This window comes from Biomphalaria glabrata, chromosome 7 (genome assembly GCF_947242115.1).
Source record: "Biomphalaria glabrata chromosome 7, xgBioGlab47.1, whole genome shotgun sequence".
Classification (NCBI taxonomy): domain Eukaryota; kingdom Metazoa; phylum Mollusca; class Gastropoda; family Planorbidae; genus Biomphalaria; species Biomphalaria glabrata.
Window position 1 is genome coordinate 47355872 of NC_074717.1, and position 16314 is coordinate 47372185.

At 34.5% G+C, this 16314-nt stretch overlaps 1 protein-coding gene and 1 long non-coding RNA gene across 3 annotated transcripts; one reads left to right on the forward strand and one right to left on the reverse strand.

Annotated features, from left to right (window-relative positions):
* Positions 1-982: 982 nt before the first annotated feature.
* On the reverse strand, positions 983-6931 carry LOC106062307 (basic phospholipase A2-like). Of its 2 annotated transcripts, XM_056034623.1 has the most exons (5): positions 6776-6931; positions 5334-5397; positions 3376-3553; positions 1986-2098; positions 983-1189 (listed from the first exon to the last, which is right to left on the reverse strand). In XM_056034623.1, the coding sequence occupies exons 2-5, from the start codon at positions 5389-5391 to the stop codon at positions 1053-1055; spliced, it is 486 nt and encodes a 161-aa protein (XP_055890598.1). In that variant the 5' UTR covers positions 5392-5397; positions 6776-6931; the 3' UTR covers positions 983-1052. The 2 variants fall into 2 exon arrangements, with proteins under 2 accessions (XP_055890598.1, XP_055890599.1); XM_056034624.1 differs by lacking the exon at positions 5334-5397 and having other exon boundaries at positions 6776-6930.
* On the forward strand, positions 4129-5441 carry LOC129927199 (uncharacterized). Its single transcript, XR_008778803.1, has 2 exons — positions 4129-4550; positions 5315-5441. It is a non-coding gene; the product is annotated as an uncharacterized LOC129927199 (long non-coding RNA).
* Positions 6932-16314: the final 9383 nt, after the last annotated feature.

Here is a 16314-nt window from a genome sequence, read left to right on the forward strand (position 1 = left end):
TTCAACTTCAAACTTAAGTTTCCCATATTTAAATTAAATTGTAACTACTATGAACTTCTTTTTGCATAGAGGGGATGAAAGAACACTTAGGACTTAGATGAATTCGTCCTAGCATAAGGAACAAGAGATGTGCCTGCTGTGTGACTGTCTGAGCATTTTATTAGGTTGCTTTTGTATTTGTAAGCTATATAGCCCAGTATTTTATGTATTGTAAAAAACTCCAGCGCAGACGCATTTAGGGCGTACAGAAACACTGTTCAACGCTAGTGATGGACAGATTGTAAGGATGAACAGTTGATTCCGGCTTAAGTGAATGAAGAAACAGAAGTAGAGCTTGTTCGATCGCCTAGATCTAAAGAAAGGGGCATCGCAGGTGGAAGTAACATAGGTTCTCTACGTCGATTGTCAGGAAGTTGTCTTGGAAGGGTCGTTCCAGAGAATGTTACATCTCCATTATTATGTTACACACTGTAGGCCTATCTGGAGGTATTCTTGAGACAACCAGAAGATAGATTCATTATGGACTGTGACTCTGTGTTAGTGGCAAGATAATGAAACCTGTAGGAACGTGGCGACACTAGTGAACTTTGCAGGCAAAAGAAGACCTGATAACCAAGACGGACATTTATGTTTATTATTATCGTCTCAAATCTTTTATCACATTTAATGAACATAAAATTCATCTTTTACATTGATTATCTCCCTTTAAAAAAGTACTATTACCGGTATCATTATTACTAATTGTCTTTTTTTGTTTTCTGTCCTGTAGTTATTTTACTAATGGTAAAATTAGAGTTTATTTTGAAAAAAAAAATGTTTACTAATCGAACCAGAGGATAGAGGTATGCGTCACATGCTTGGTACTCAAGGAACAAACAAAAAAAATTAGAATAGACGCAAAATAGAGCCGTGGGATTTGTATAAACAAATATTCACAAAATGGGCAGAGACCACAGGTAGAAATAATGATAACAATAATAGATAGATCTGTGATTAGGTTTTATTAAGGCAAATCATTTTATTTTATTAATGCACTAGTCTTATAGCCTGCACTATAGGCCTAATAGATGACAGTGTCGTCTATCGAAATTTTTGAATGCGCTGTGATACTGATGTTGGGCTAGACACTGTGCTAGAGTCAAGTCACACATACATGTTGAGTAGGCACAGCTGGCGTACTGAGGGGAATCTAAAATATAAGAAAAACAAAGTAAAAACAAAATCATCAAATGTTTGATTCACTGTTATATTCACTTCTTTTAAAATTATTATTTTTTATTATAGCCTACATTAAAAAAAATGTTAAAGAATGGTAAATAAAACTTAAACTATATTTGTAAGTTATTTAATTATGTGGCCCACGGATAATGAGGGTGTCTAGCACAACGATCAATTAACCGCCTTTACTTTTCCCCCAACTAATGTCAGGTACCCATTAGAGCTAGGTGGACTCAGAGGCGCCCTATAACGATCCCGAAATTAAAAATACAGTCTTCGACGGGATTCGAACACAGGACCCTTACCACTGCAGGTCTATCCTACTCTTCGCATAATCTTATCTTATATAATACAGACGTTACTTCAAAAAAGAAGATGATTACGTCCTACGCGTCATGCATTTAGTCATGCATATTAACCAATCACTTAAATTCTGCCAAGTCACTGGTTTTCCTGGCTAGCTCAGGCAACACATTTTGAAAGCACGTTGTGGCTTGCTAAATTTCTTCTCTACACATAGGCAAATGTGTATTCAGTCTGGTATTTTCTAAGATCTAGATTCGTTGTTACAATAATTAAATTTTTGCGAGGTTTTAGTAATTTTATTAACAAATATGTCACCTCACCCCCACGATCTTTTTACTTAGTATTCGCGGCTCAAATGAATCTAAAAATAAATCTTCTGTAAGCGGAAGAATAAATCCATAGACAGCGTTGGCAAGACACATTTATCTACACATACACTTCATCATTACAGTATAACGTACCAGAACAGTAGCAATCGGCATGAGACGTGCAATTGATGGAATAGCCAACCAACTGAGGGAAAAACCAGAAACAGTGAACTTGCCCATAACATTGGTCGTGAAGTCTACAACAGCTAAAAATAAAAACACAAAACAAAAACGCACAAAATCAATGATATTATAATTGCTAACAATTTTATTTTTGATGTTTTCGTTGGTATTTTGAAGGACATTGTTTGACTAACGCTCTATTCTAAGCTAATTAATATCCAAAAAAATGAAGTGCCCCCTCCCCTTTAAAAAAAAACAACAACAACAGGTTATAAGTCTACGACAGTGATGTCCAAAATACGGCCTGCGGGTCAGATCTGGCCCGATCAAACTTCATCAAAAAGTGTACAATACCCCCCCCCCCCCCCCCAAAAAAAAAGTTGAAAAATGTATGTATCTTTCCATAAGTTAGGTCCCTCAATTTTTCTCAGATGAATTGGCACCATGACCTTTGATGTAGAATCTACCAGAAAAAGTGAACGGATGTTTACTTTTATGGAACACGATAATAAGCCAACATATTTGTTTTATATAAGAAAGTGTGGCTGTTTTAAAAGAAAAAAAAGCAATTTATATAGACGTCATTACGAAACCAATATGGCGGTGGACAAGCTTGCTACAATGATGTTCACATTTTATGGAGAGTATTGAAGTCATTTTTTGACGCGAAATAAAAAAAAATGAACTTACAATATCCCATTAATTAATGGGTTTCTCATGAAATTAGTCTGAGGTCGATTTTCATTTTTTTTTTAATTTTTTATTTTTTGATAATGTGGCCCGCGATACGAATGTCAGAAAATGAAATGGCCCGCAGGTCGAATTAAGTTGGGCATCACTGGTGTAAGGAATAAAAGCCTTAAAAAAAAAACTACATCCCCCTGTTCTATTCTAGGCCTTATCTTAAAGTAACAGTTTATAAGAGATCACCCGCACTTAAAACGGTAAAAAAAAAAGAGCACTTTAATTAAATTAATTTATTAAGTAAACTCACTCTAGTATTATTGTTGTTTTGTTTATTAATTAGCACAATTCAATTTTTAAAACCAAGAAAGAAAGAAGAACATACGCAAAACAATAATAATCCAATCCAGTAATATTAAAATCCGAGACCATTAGAAAAATGAATACATACACACACACTAACAAAAGCCAGATTCTTAAATGAATAACATCACAGCCCTCATAACATACTATATTGATATAACAATAATGATATTATTTTATTATCATTAGAATTGATAGCTGTATATATTGTATATACAAATTAAGTTCATGTTTGTTTAACAGAAGTTTGCTCAAGTTTTATTCTAGCTACAACCGAACAATTAACATGTAACCCCAAACAACGCCAACATACTTATCCACATCATCTACACCCGTGTGAGTAGCTGTATTTCCTAGTCCACAGAAACAGCCGTAATTATTATACTCTAGACAGGATCTGTTGGTATACTTGGAGATAAGTTCGCACATTTGTAATAGATGGCGCTTTTCTATGTGATGTTCACTTGGAGGGCGTGATTGGACTGTACTGACTGCAACATTTCAGTTTGATAAATACTATTTATTAGTTAAGTGTAAATGATTAATAATTAAATTAAAACAATATATTAATAAATGTCACGTAAGGCTACTGATTGGGTTATTGTGTCACATTGTGTGTGCGTAAGAAAACAAAGTGTTTACATCATACCAGATTTTCGAATAGATGTAGGCCTAAACAATCAGAAAAGTCTTTATAAAGCTATAGGCCTATAAGGCAAACGAACTGGGTTTGCGTTGGCATGTGAAACACTACCTTAATTCTTACTAAAACATTGCAATTGAGTTGGGGTTAAAGAAAAAGAGCTCAATGTCGGGTATTGAGGGGCGGCTAGATGTGTTGGTAAGAGAAGCTCATTTATAAGTTATAGGCCGTTAGCGGAAGGTACCAATTAAAAAAAAAGTTATAGGGGATTAATGGAGGCGTTAACTATGCTCGGGTTTTATATATAAAATAATTATTGTGATGTGCTCTGAAAAAATACTTTTACGAGTAAATAAATAAATAAATATAATTCAATTACATCCTATGCGTATCCATAAGCTAATCCAATCCAATCATACATTGTAACCTATTGGTATTATATGTACATTTGCACACTAGCGCGCCAGTGTAGCACCGCTTGTGTCTACGTAATAAATGTAGTTCAGTCTTCCCTCTTAAACACTAGTTTGTTATTTGTATAAACACAAATGTAGAATGCCAGTAAGTCGACCACAGATCACGATCTAACAGAATGCAGGAGAGCCGCTGGTCGCCCACTTTTACTGTATACGGATGTATGCAAACGCTCTTTAAAATCGACACTAGCAGCTGGGAATAGGTGGCACTGGATAGATCCACATGGAGAGAGCATAAAGGAAAGGTATCGGATTGCAGAAGGGTGAAAATGCAACGGCGCCTGGTGATTACATTTGCCTAACCTGTGACCACGGCTGTGTATCGAAGATTGGCCTATATTCACACAAGAAAAGATCGTCTCTCGAGAGGTAAAATGCCATATATATATATGTATATATATATATATATATATATATATATATATATATATATATATATATATATATATAGAGAGAGAGAGAGAGAGAGAGAGAGCAGTGTTTCTTAACCTTCGTCGGAAAAAAATTACGTTGGTTCCCCTCCTCTTCAATTGCTGGGGTCTGGGGGAGCGCTACAAGCTCTCCCAGTGGGGTTTGAGGCGTAGCCCCAACGCAAACGCATTCTCCTGACATCTACAGTTCACTATTAATTCTATTAAAAAAGAGCATGTTAAATTAAGTGAAATAAAGCAAGGAGGGGGAAAGGTCTGATACTGAAGTGTGAGTGATAATCGATGCACATGTAGCATAAGTATGTACTGCCTCGGTATAGTCATCGTAAGATTATCTTCACGTTAAGCACCACTTCTTGTAACAGGCCTATAGGATAACAGCTATATGTTTCAGTCTGCTATTCGAGCACATTACAAGTTAATTATTATTTTAAAATTAAAAAAATGATATATGTCAAAAGTGAGAAAGCAATTTTTTTTTTTTGGCTTTTGTCGAGGATCCGCTGACCAGGTGGAAGTCTTTGGTGAGTCAAATGCGAACCCAATGTCACGTGACCGACCTCTTTTTGATGTCAAGCGTTACGATTCCCATCTAAAGACAAGCTAAAAATAAATGTTCACTAACAGATTCATTTTATTTACTTACCTCACACAGACTGATAAATTCTAACAATGATTATTTCTGTATTTTATCTAAAATAGGTACATGCTTGTTACCAACCTAAAAATGGAATTATCCAAAAACCTGTGGCTCTGACGATAAAATTCCACTGCATCATCTTAGCCTGCGTGTTGACAATAGAAATAAAAGTGTAGTTGTGCACATCAATTTATTTCAGTGTATGTGTCAGAATTATATGTTCGAGATCAGTTGACACCGTGTGCTCGAAAGCCATAGACATTCGGAACTTTGTGGCACAAGAGTATTGTTCAGTTGTAAAGTTGTGCATCGCATTTTATTCTTATCTTATCTTATCTTATATAATACAGACGTTACTTCAAAAAAGAAGATGATCACGTCCTACGCGTCATGCATTTAGTCATGCATATTAACCAATGACTTAAATTCTGCCAAGTCACTGGTTTTCCTGGCTAGCTCAGGGTTCATGCTCTAATAGCACGACATGGTAGATCTAGAGTTATATGTTCCTGTAGGCGATACGGTAACTGCCTGGTCATGTGGTATGCACCACAGACATTAGACACGACGCTACTTAGTTTGAAAAATGCCCTCTTCCATGCAGCGCCTTAGGAGTTTGTAATACGTTGCTAAGTCGTCGGCGTATGATCATTACTGAAGGGACGTTGAAAAAAAAAAAAAACAATAGCGAAACTTTTTCATAAATAAACGGACAGTTGAGTTCATCACTCTATTAAGTTTAGTACCCTCAAGGTTTTGTATGGTAACCTTCCTCAAGACCACCAGAAGACCTATAAGACATGCCGAATTAATATCACCAAACACTTTTATACTTCGAGACGACGGTTGACTCAAGACTTTCGTTCTAAACCTCGGCCGGCAAAGAATAATGCGAGGCCAGACCATCCCCCACAACGTAGAGGCCACGACATTACCAGTACCTTTATCTTATGTCATTGATATCACAAAGAAACCAGCGAGCACTTCCCCCCCCCCCCCCGAGCAATACCTTCCTCCCCCCCCCCGAGCAATACGTCCCCCCCCCCCCAGCACTACCTCCCCCCTCCCCCAAAGTAAAAAATAAAATTCCGAATGTTTCAATTATCGTTTTGCCAAAGTTAACCTAATTTAACTTGACATCAACATTGCTTCAGGAAATATAACTCATACAAGTGAAATAATCTACGGCATGAATGTAGATCTAATTGTTGATTACACAATAATTAGCACATTGAGGCACCTTTTTAGAATGGTATAATAATGTCTACTTGAAAACTAAAATGCTTTTTTTTTTTTTAAACATTTGTTCACTACACTATTAGCTTCATGACTTCCAAGTAGATACATAACAAACTTTTAAAACATTAGTGTTTTAAAACGAAATATTAGTCCAGGAATGCAGATTTGAATATCGACATTTGTTTCTACAACCATAAAAATAAAGCACATAATCTGTATACTACGATAACAATAAAGCAAAGAGAACAATACAATTCTACTTAGATATGTTAATTCGTATATACCTTTAAAGTACAAAATCGAATTCAGAACAGTCAGCATGGACTTTATAATGGACAATGCCGAGTCCACTAATCGGGTGAATGAACCAGGAAATACAGAAGCGCGTCTTTTGAGCCCCACGCAGCTCACCTTGCCAAGTTTTTGAAATATTTAAAAATAAATTCTGTGTTAGACGTGCAAAAACGAGGACATCCCCAGTAACCGCATAGCTTTCAAAACTTAAGATTATTTTTAGATGAGATGGTTCACCACCACGCAGAGCACTTTTCATGGGGCTGTAGAGCAGAACCTATTCTGTAAACACATTCCCGTCCACAATATAACGCATGTAAAAGTGACATTTGCTTTTATATTATTTTATTTAAATTACTAAAATCAGAAAGCGACATTTAAAATACTGATTGAAGTCTGCTGGCCTATCATTGAAGAAAAAATACAACAACAAACAAATATTACTAGTTCGAAGGATATTATTAATATTTGGATACATCAGCTGGGTGGAAAGGGGGATGACAGCTAATGCCCAGGCATTCATCTCATTTCTATAAGATGATTGTTATGTAGTGTGTGTATGTTTCTATGAGATGATTGTTATGGAGTGTGTGTATGTTTCTATGAGATGATTGTTATGTAGTGTGTGCATGTTTCTATGACATGACTGTTATGTAGTGTGTGTATGTTTCTATGAGATAGTTGTTATGTAATGTGTGTATGTTTCTATGTGATAGTTGTTATGTAGTGTGTGCATGTTTCTATGAGATAGTTGTTATGTAGTGTGTGTATGTTTCTATGAGATGATTGTTATGTAGTGTGTGTATGTTTCTATGAGATAGTTGTTATGTAATGTGTGTATGTTTCTATGAGATGATTGTTATGTAGTGTGTGTATGTTTATATTACATGATTGTTATGTAGTGTGTGTATGTTTCTATGAGATGATTGTTATGTAATGTGTGTATGTTTCTATAAAATAATTGTTATGTAGTGTGTGTATGTTTCTATGAAATAATTGCTATGTAATGTGTGTATATTTCTATGAGATGATTGTTATGTAGTGTGTGTATGTTTCTATGAGATGATTGTTATGCAGTGTGTGTGTTTCTATGAGATGATTGTTATGTAGTGTGTGTATGTTTTTATGATATAATTGTTATGTAGTGTGTGTATGTTTCTATGAGATGGTTGTTATATAGTGTGTGTATGTTTTTATAATATGATTGTTATGTAGTATGTGTATGTTTCTATAAGATGATTGTTATGTAGTGTGTGTATGTTTCTATGAGATGATTGTTATGCAGTGTATGTATGTTTCTATGAGATGATTGTTATTGTAGTGTGTGTATGTTTCTATAAGATGATTGTTATGTAGTGTGTGTATGTTTCTATAAGATGATTGTTATGCAGTGTATATATGTTTCTATGAGATGATTGTTATTGTAGTGTGTGTATGTTTCTATAAGATGATTGTTATGTAGTGTGTGTATGTTTCTATGAAATGATTGCTATGTAATGTGTGTATATTTCTATGAGATGATTGTTATGTAGTGTGTGTATGTTTCTATGAGATGATTGTTATGCAGTGTGTGTGTTTCTATGAGATGATTGTTATGTAGTGTGTGTATGTTTTTATGATATGATTGTTATGTAGTGTGTGTATGTTTCTATGAGATGGTTGTTATATAGTGTGTGTATGTTTTTATAATATGATTGTTATGTAGTATGTGTATGTTTCTATAAGATGATTGTTATGTAGTGTGTGTATGTTTCTATGAGATGATTGTTATGCAGTGTATGTATGTTTCTATGAGATGATTGTTATTGTAGTGTGTGTATGTTTCTATAAGATGATTGTTATGTAGTGTGTGTATGTTTCTATAAGATGATTGTTATATAGTGTGTGTATGTTTCTATAAGATGACTGTTATGTAGTGTGTGTATGGTTCTATGAGATAGTTGTTATGTAATGTGTGCATGTTTCTATGAGATAGTTGTTATGTAGTGTGTGTATGTTTCTATGAGATCATTGTTATGTAGTGTGTGTATGTTTCTATGAGATGATTGTTATGTAGTGTGTGTATGTTTCTATGAGATAGTTGTTATGTAATGTGTGTATGTTTCTATGAGATGATTGTTATGAAGTGTATGTATGTTTCCATGAGATGATTGTGATGTAGTGTGTGTATGTTTCTATAAGATGATTGTTATGTGATGTGTGTATGTTTCTATGAGATAGTTGTTATGTAATGTGTGTATGTTTCTATGAGATGATTGTTATATAATGTGTGTATGTTTCTATGAGATGATTGTTATGTAGTGTGTGTGTGTTTCTATGAGATGATTGTTATGTAGTGTGTGCATGTTTCTATGAGATGATTGTTATGTAGTGTGTGTATGTTTCTATGAGATGATTGTTAAGTAGTGTGTGTGTGTTTCTATGAGATGATTGTTATGTAGTGTGTGTATGTTTCTATAAGATGATTGTTATGTAATGTGTGTATGTTTCTATGAGATGATTGTTATGTAGTGTGTGTATGTTTCTATGAGATGATTGTTATGCAGTGTGTATGTTTCTATGAGATGATTGTTATGCAGTGTATGTATGTTTCTATGAGATGATTGTTATTGTAGTGTGTGTATGTTTCTATAAGATGATTGTTATGTAGTGTGTGTATGTTTCTATAAGATGATTGTTATGCAGTGTATGTATGTTTCTATGAGATGATTGTTATTGTAGTGTGTGTATGTTTCTATAAGATGATTGTTATGTAGTGTGTGTATGTTTCTATGAAATGATTGCTATGTAATGTGTGTATATTTCTATGAGATGATTGTTATGTAGTGTGTGTATGTTTCTATGAGATGATTGTTATGCAGTGTGTGTGTTTCTATGAGATTATTGTTATGTAGTGTGTGTATGTTTCTATGAGATGATTATTATGCAGTGTGTGTATGTTTCCTTAAGATGATTGTAATGTAGTGTGTGTATGGTTCTATGAGTTATTGTTAAGTAGTGTGTGTATGTTTCTATGGGTTGATTGTTATATTGTGTGTATGTTTCTATGAGATGATTGTTATGTAGTGTGTACATGTTTCTATGAGATGATTGTTATGTAGTGTGTGTATGTTTCTATGAGATGATTGTTATGTAGTGTGTGTATGTTTTTATGATATGATTGTTATGTAGTGTGTGTATGTTTTTATAATATGATTGTTATGTAGTGTGTGTATGTTTCTATAAGATGATTGTTATGTAGTGTGTGTATGTTTCTGTAAGATGATTGTTATGTAGTGTGTGTATGTTTCTATGGGTTGATTGTTATATTGTGTGTATGTTTCTATGAGATGATTGTTATGCAGTGTTTGTATGTTTCTATGAGATGATTGTTATTGTAGTGTGTGTATGTTTCTATGAAATGATTGTTATGTAGTGTGTGTATGTGTCTATAAGATGATTGTTATGTAGTATGTGTATGGTTCTTTAAGATGATTGTTATGTAGTGTGTGCATGTTTCTATGAGATGATTGTTATGCAGTGTGTGTATGTTTCTATGAGATGATTGTTATGTAGTGTGTGTATGTTTCTATGAAATGATTGTTATGTAGTGTGTGTATGTTTCTATAAGATGATTGTTATGTATTGTGTGTATGTTTCTATGAGATGATTGTTATGTAGTGTGTGTATGTTTCTATGAAATGATTGTTATGTAGTGTGTGTATGTGTCTATAAGATGATTGTTATGTAGTGTGTGTATGTTTCTATAAGATGATTGTTATGTAGTTTGTGTATTTTTCTATGAGATGATCGTTATACAGTGTGTGTATGTTTCTATGAGATGATTGTTATACAGTGTGTGTATGTTTCTATGAAATGATTGTTTTGTAGTGTGTGTATGTGTCTATAAGATGATTGTTATGTAGTGTGTGTATGTGTCTATAAGATGATTGTTTTGTAGTGTGTGTATGTGTCTATAAGATGATTGTTATGTAGTTTGTGTATTTTTCTATGAGATGATTGTTATGTAGTGTGTGTATATAATATGTTTCTGTGAGATGATTGTTATGTAGTGTGTGTATGTTTCTATGAAATGATTGTTATGTAGTGTGTGTATGTGTCTATAAGATGATTGTTATGTAGTGTGTGTATGTTTCTATAAGATGATTGTTATGTAGTTTGTGTATTTTTCTATGAGATGATTGTAATGTAGTGTGAGTATATAATATGTTTCTGTGAGATGATTGTAATGTAGTGTGTGTATGTTTCTATGAGATGATTGTAATGTAGTGTGTGTATGTTTCTGTGAGATGATTGTAATGTAGTGTGTGTATGTTTCTGTGAGATGATTGTAATGTAGTGTGTGTATGTTTCTATGAGATGATTGTAATGTAGTGTGTGTATTTTTCTATGTAGACGGTGGGAGAAGGTTAAAAATTGGTTGTGACTTGTGACTGATACAGCATAGGGGATATTGTCATTTGGTCTTAGGACAGACGACTCCAGAAGGTGAGACTGAAAGGTTGCGTTATTGTAGTGAGTTAAATTTTGTTAAAGAATATTATTACTAAAGTCTAGTACATTTTTTTAAATCTCATATTAACTTAAGATTAAGACTAAGACTGCTTTATTGATCCATATGGAAATTTGTTGTGATTACAAGGACTCCTCTTTCTCATATAAATAAAATATAATAAACGTTATCCTTGCTATTGGTCACAAAGACGTTACTCATTTCAAGTATATTAGTTAAGATCATAGACATAAATAAATATAGATTGGCCGAAGGAAGTAACTTCATGTAACTTGAAAACATGCATATCTATTGTATTCGGATTTCCGAATTATGAAAAATTGCATGATCTTCATTCTTAGAGATTAAACAAAACTACACTGCCTCCTTATTTACAATATATGTCGGTGTGTGGCTGAAATAGATATGAATACTTAACTTTTATACTGCTCGTAAATGCTTTATAATAAAGTACATAAAATTGCAAGTCACAAATTTTCGTTTCATAAAACTCTTTAATCGGCCAGTCTATATTTATTTATGTCTATGGTTAAGATATAATATGCCTACAGCAGGTTTAGTTGTCTACCAGCAGTTTGGTGCTACAAGTCCATGACCATTAACAAAAATGATCCAAGTCTTCTCGACTGAAGGAGGCCATAGATATAATATTTCAGAAATTTAGCTGTTCGCGTTTTCTATACAATAAGCTAGACAACAATAAAAATGGAACATATTTATTTGAATCAATTTTAAAACCCAATGAAAATCTGGATGCATCAGTATTAAAGTTATTCCACCTCAAGTTTAAAAGTTATCCCACCACCAAAATTAAAAGTTGTTTTTTCCTTCTGTTCAAAGTTTAAACAAATAGAGCACAATGACTTTTAAAAAAAATTATTTTCACGTATATCCTCTCCACTTGTGTTGTGTTAAGACCTCTGCGCGGTGTTGATTCTTGACAATCTGTCTAGTGTAGATCTGACTGTAGGTAACGCTGAATTCAACACTTCAGTAACACCGGCGAAAGGCCGAAACAATCAAATATGTAGTCGACGCTGATATGTTGTTCTAACAATATGTTTAATACTCAAAAGGGAATCGTCCGATGTCAATAATGTCGTACTCAAGTCTACTACTTTACAATAAGCGTCCTCCTTCTAGCGTCGTTTAGAGCGTTCTCCTTTTTAAAAGATCTGTCACGTCACTTGTCGCTAATTAAAACTTTACCCTATTCCCGAAACAAATAACTAATTCCTAACTACTTCCTAATCATGTCATAACAGTTGTTTATAGGCCCTATATTCCGAGGCGTAGTTACCAATGTAGGCCTACTGGTGTCTCGGGCCGCAAGGGGCAACTTAGGGCACCAAACTTTCCCTCGGATGTATTTTTTTTTTTCAGTAAAAACTACAGATTGTACATACATGATCACAATTTACAGTATCTGAAATGCACATTTTATTTTTAAAAATGTTCGTTGTTAATCCCCTATATTTTTTTTTTCATAAATTAAATTTAGGCTTAAGATGTAGACAAGTTTCAATCCAATTTACTAGAGTTGTTGAAATCTCTGAAGGCATCGCACTTTTACACGCCCACATTCTTCTGAGAACTTGGCTTGGCTTGGCTACCTAGAAGGGGGCTCGAGGTTCGACATCCGAATCGGGCAGAGTTGTGTTTACTGAGCGCCTTAAGGCAGCACGGAAAACCAACTCCTAGATACCCCCTCCCCCCACTGGTCCACAAATAAGATTGGACCAAAGCGCTCTGAGCATACTATAAGCATGAAAGTAGCGCTATATAAAAGCTATAAAAAAAACAAACAAAAAAAAAAAAAAAACACGGACGTAACAAGGTGCATAGTGTCAGTGCATTGTTCCATCCAATGGTTTTATAGGAAAAGGTGCATAGTGTCAGTGCATTGTTCCATCCAATGGTTTTATAGGAGGGATACATTTATAATAGTAACACTGGTTTCATCTAGATTTTGATTTTATAAATATACCTCTACCGACCCAATTGGGTACCGGCCCACCTGACACGAATGCCCATATAGCCTGTCCGCCCCTGCTTGTAACGCGAAGTGCATCTTCGTGTCACGTGTTATCTGACAATGTTTATACAAATAAATGCAACCTTACGCCCTGGCTAAATGCTAGGTTACTCACACTTCAGAGATAAAATGCAACTCTAGATTTCAAAGAATTCGCTGTAAAAAGACCCCCCCCCCACACACACACACACATTTCTGTATCCTATATTCAAACTCATTGTACGAAAAAATGGCATATTTAACTTGTTAAAATCTTCTATTATTATGGATTCAATTATTTAACACTTTGAATTTCAAAAAGGGCAAATAAGAAGACCTTATTAAATTAAACAACTCCAAGCAGAATTGAAGTAATCTATGGCACACTATATTTGATATTTGACTATATTTCACTATAATCAGCACTTTTTAATGAAACAAAAAATATAAGTAGGACAAACAGAATGTTTTCAGGTGCGTATAAAGAGTTCCATGGCCTATCAAAGTTGTCTTGTTTTAGGATGTAGGTTACTCTAAAGACCGGTAGTTTGCAATAGTTTTCATATAGACAATTTTAATTATTAGATCTACGCATATCAAGAAATTCAAATCCCGTTCAGACCTTGCGTTCTATATAGCGAATGATGTAAAGGAATGCGGTCAACGAGGGTGTTATGTAACTCCCAAAAAAATTCCTATTAAAAAAAAAACTCATTAGTTTGTACTTTTTATCGAACCATAATACGACAGTAAGTCAACTATGATCTGTAATTTTGTTATATTTTTCTTTATGTTGATGAAGCAAAGAGGATACATGCGTTTTACTGTTTTTAAGTCTGCTCAGGTTAGTTCCTGCTAGGTTTAGTTTCATTATCGTTGTCGTGCATGAGCATGTTCCGTGAACATTTGTCTTTGTGGTAGGATAGTGCACCAGTGTCCGAAATTCACCGAAGACTTTTCAAACATTTCTAAACATCAGAATTGTAACTCCATTTTGAACTCATTGTAAAACAGCTAAGCACTTTAAGGGTTGACCAGAAACCTTCCATCGTGAGAGCTTCATGAAAATGTGCAACGAAGAACTAAGCGCCTTCTTTAAAATAATGGGGGCCCTAAGGCTAAGCTGTTGTTACAAATTAAACACACGATAGTTACTTTTAAGAAGTTTAGTGTCATGATGCAATTGAATTAGGCCTACTTGTCAAAAGTTGTATGTAACGTAATTGGGAGTCATTATACACCATCACTTTCAGATTTTTTTATTTTTATTTTTGATTTGATTTGAGGCACATCGGCACAATTTAGGCCATGTCGTGCCTGCAGTCCCTTAAGGAATACTCTCTCTCTAAACAACAAGGGCCAGATTCTATACAGTCATATCATTAAAATCAAGGTCTATTCACAGTTAAAATAGTAAAGGTAGTAAAAATTTAAATATTTGGTAAAAATCTAATGTAAATAATGCATGTTCACAGATTCATAAATCAGATCTTCGTAGATAGCCCCACTTCCCGGATAAAGCCCAGTACCTTCCCAGGGTCGACATTATCAAATAGTGTTTTTAAATTAGTGGCTCTAAAATATTTCGCCCTGACATCTTGGTATCTGGGGCAATCAACGAGGATATGTTCCACGGTGAGGCGAGAGTCACAGTACTCACAAAGTGGGGGCTCCTCTCTCTTCAGTACAAAAGAGTGCGTGATGTAGGTGTGGCCAATCCTAAGTCTGGACATGGTCGTGCTACCACGCCTTGTCAGGCCCTTAGATGTGGGCCGCCACCTGACATCCGCCACAATCTGCCTGAGCCATCACTTTCAGAAAGTAGTCAACCTACCCTCATAGAAATGGATTTAAAATGTACCATAATAATTAATCACTGAGCAAGGTAATTATGTATTGTTAGGGACAGGGTTGAGTTGTACATCTCAGTCTGTGTTCAAGGGGTTTGATAAAATCAACCATCTAAATCAGGGATGGGCCGCATATATATAATTTGTATTTACAACTTAGAAAAATACGCTAGCTGTCTATAAATTGACTTGTATACTGTATTAGACATTCAGATCTTTTTTTATATATATACTACAATTGAGGAATTAGAACAAGATTTAGCTATTTTTGAAACTAATTGAACGAATATAAAAAAAAAAATTGTTACCGTCTTTTTACATCACATTCATTCTTCACAACAATCCAGTTATACTTAATGTGAAGTATTTAACTGTGCAGCTGGAACTAGCTTACTAGTTCTTATCCTTGTGACTGATGTTAAATTACAGCCAGTCAGCATCGACCTGTTCTTTCGGTTGTTTATGTTCAAACGAAAGAAAATATTCTTGTTCACAGATGTATGTGCACCCAAAAAATGTCAACGTTTAGCATCAAGTTTTTTAAGTGTGGAAATACAGCTTCTTAAAACTCCAGCGGAAGAACTTCTCTTTCAGGTCATAATTTGCTAGGAAGTATTTCCTCTGGAGCTGATTCAGCTCCTGTACTAAATTATGAAGTCTGGTTCTTTTCAACCATTTTACTAGAAATAGTTTCACCTTTCAGCAAAGGAAAATGATAAAACCTGTTTTCACTTGCTTGCCTGGAGAAATGGAAAAGCTTGAAAATGCTTATAAATTTCATGATGTGCAAGTAGCCCATTGCAACTCTTCATTGGAAAGATTAGTAAGAAAGCCACTGTCAATGTCCCTTAAAGAAAAAAAAATCTTCCTTGAGACCCCATATTCTTTTTAGTCCCTTGCACATGTGGTACTTCTCGGAACTGTCTGTGGCTCTGATTAGTTTGATTGCTGAGATGATTAGGTCAATAATATGTCTGATATTCAATGCAACCTCTCCATGTAGAATTTAACATTGGAATATTGTTCTATATTAAAAAAAAAAACTTTTTCTCAGTCAAAGCATGGGCTCCATCAGTTGTTACACTTACATCTTGTTCCAAGCCAAACCAACACTTTCAACACAGTTCTTCATAGAATTTATTAAAAACTGGT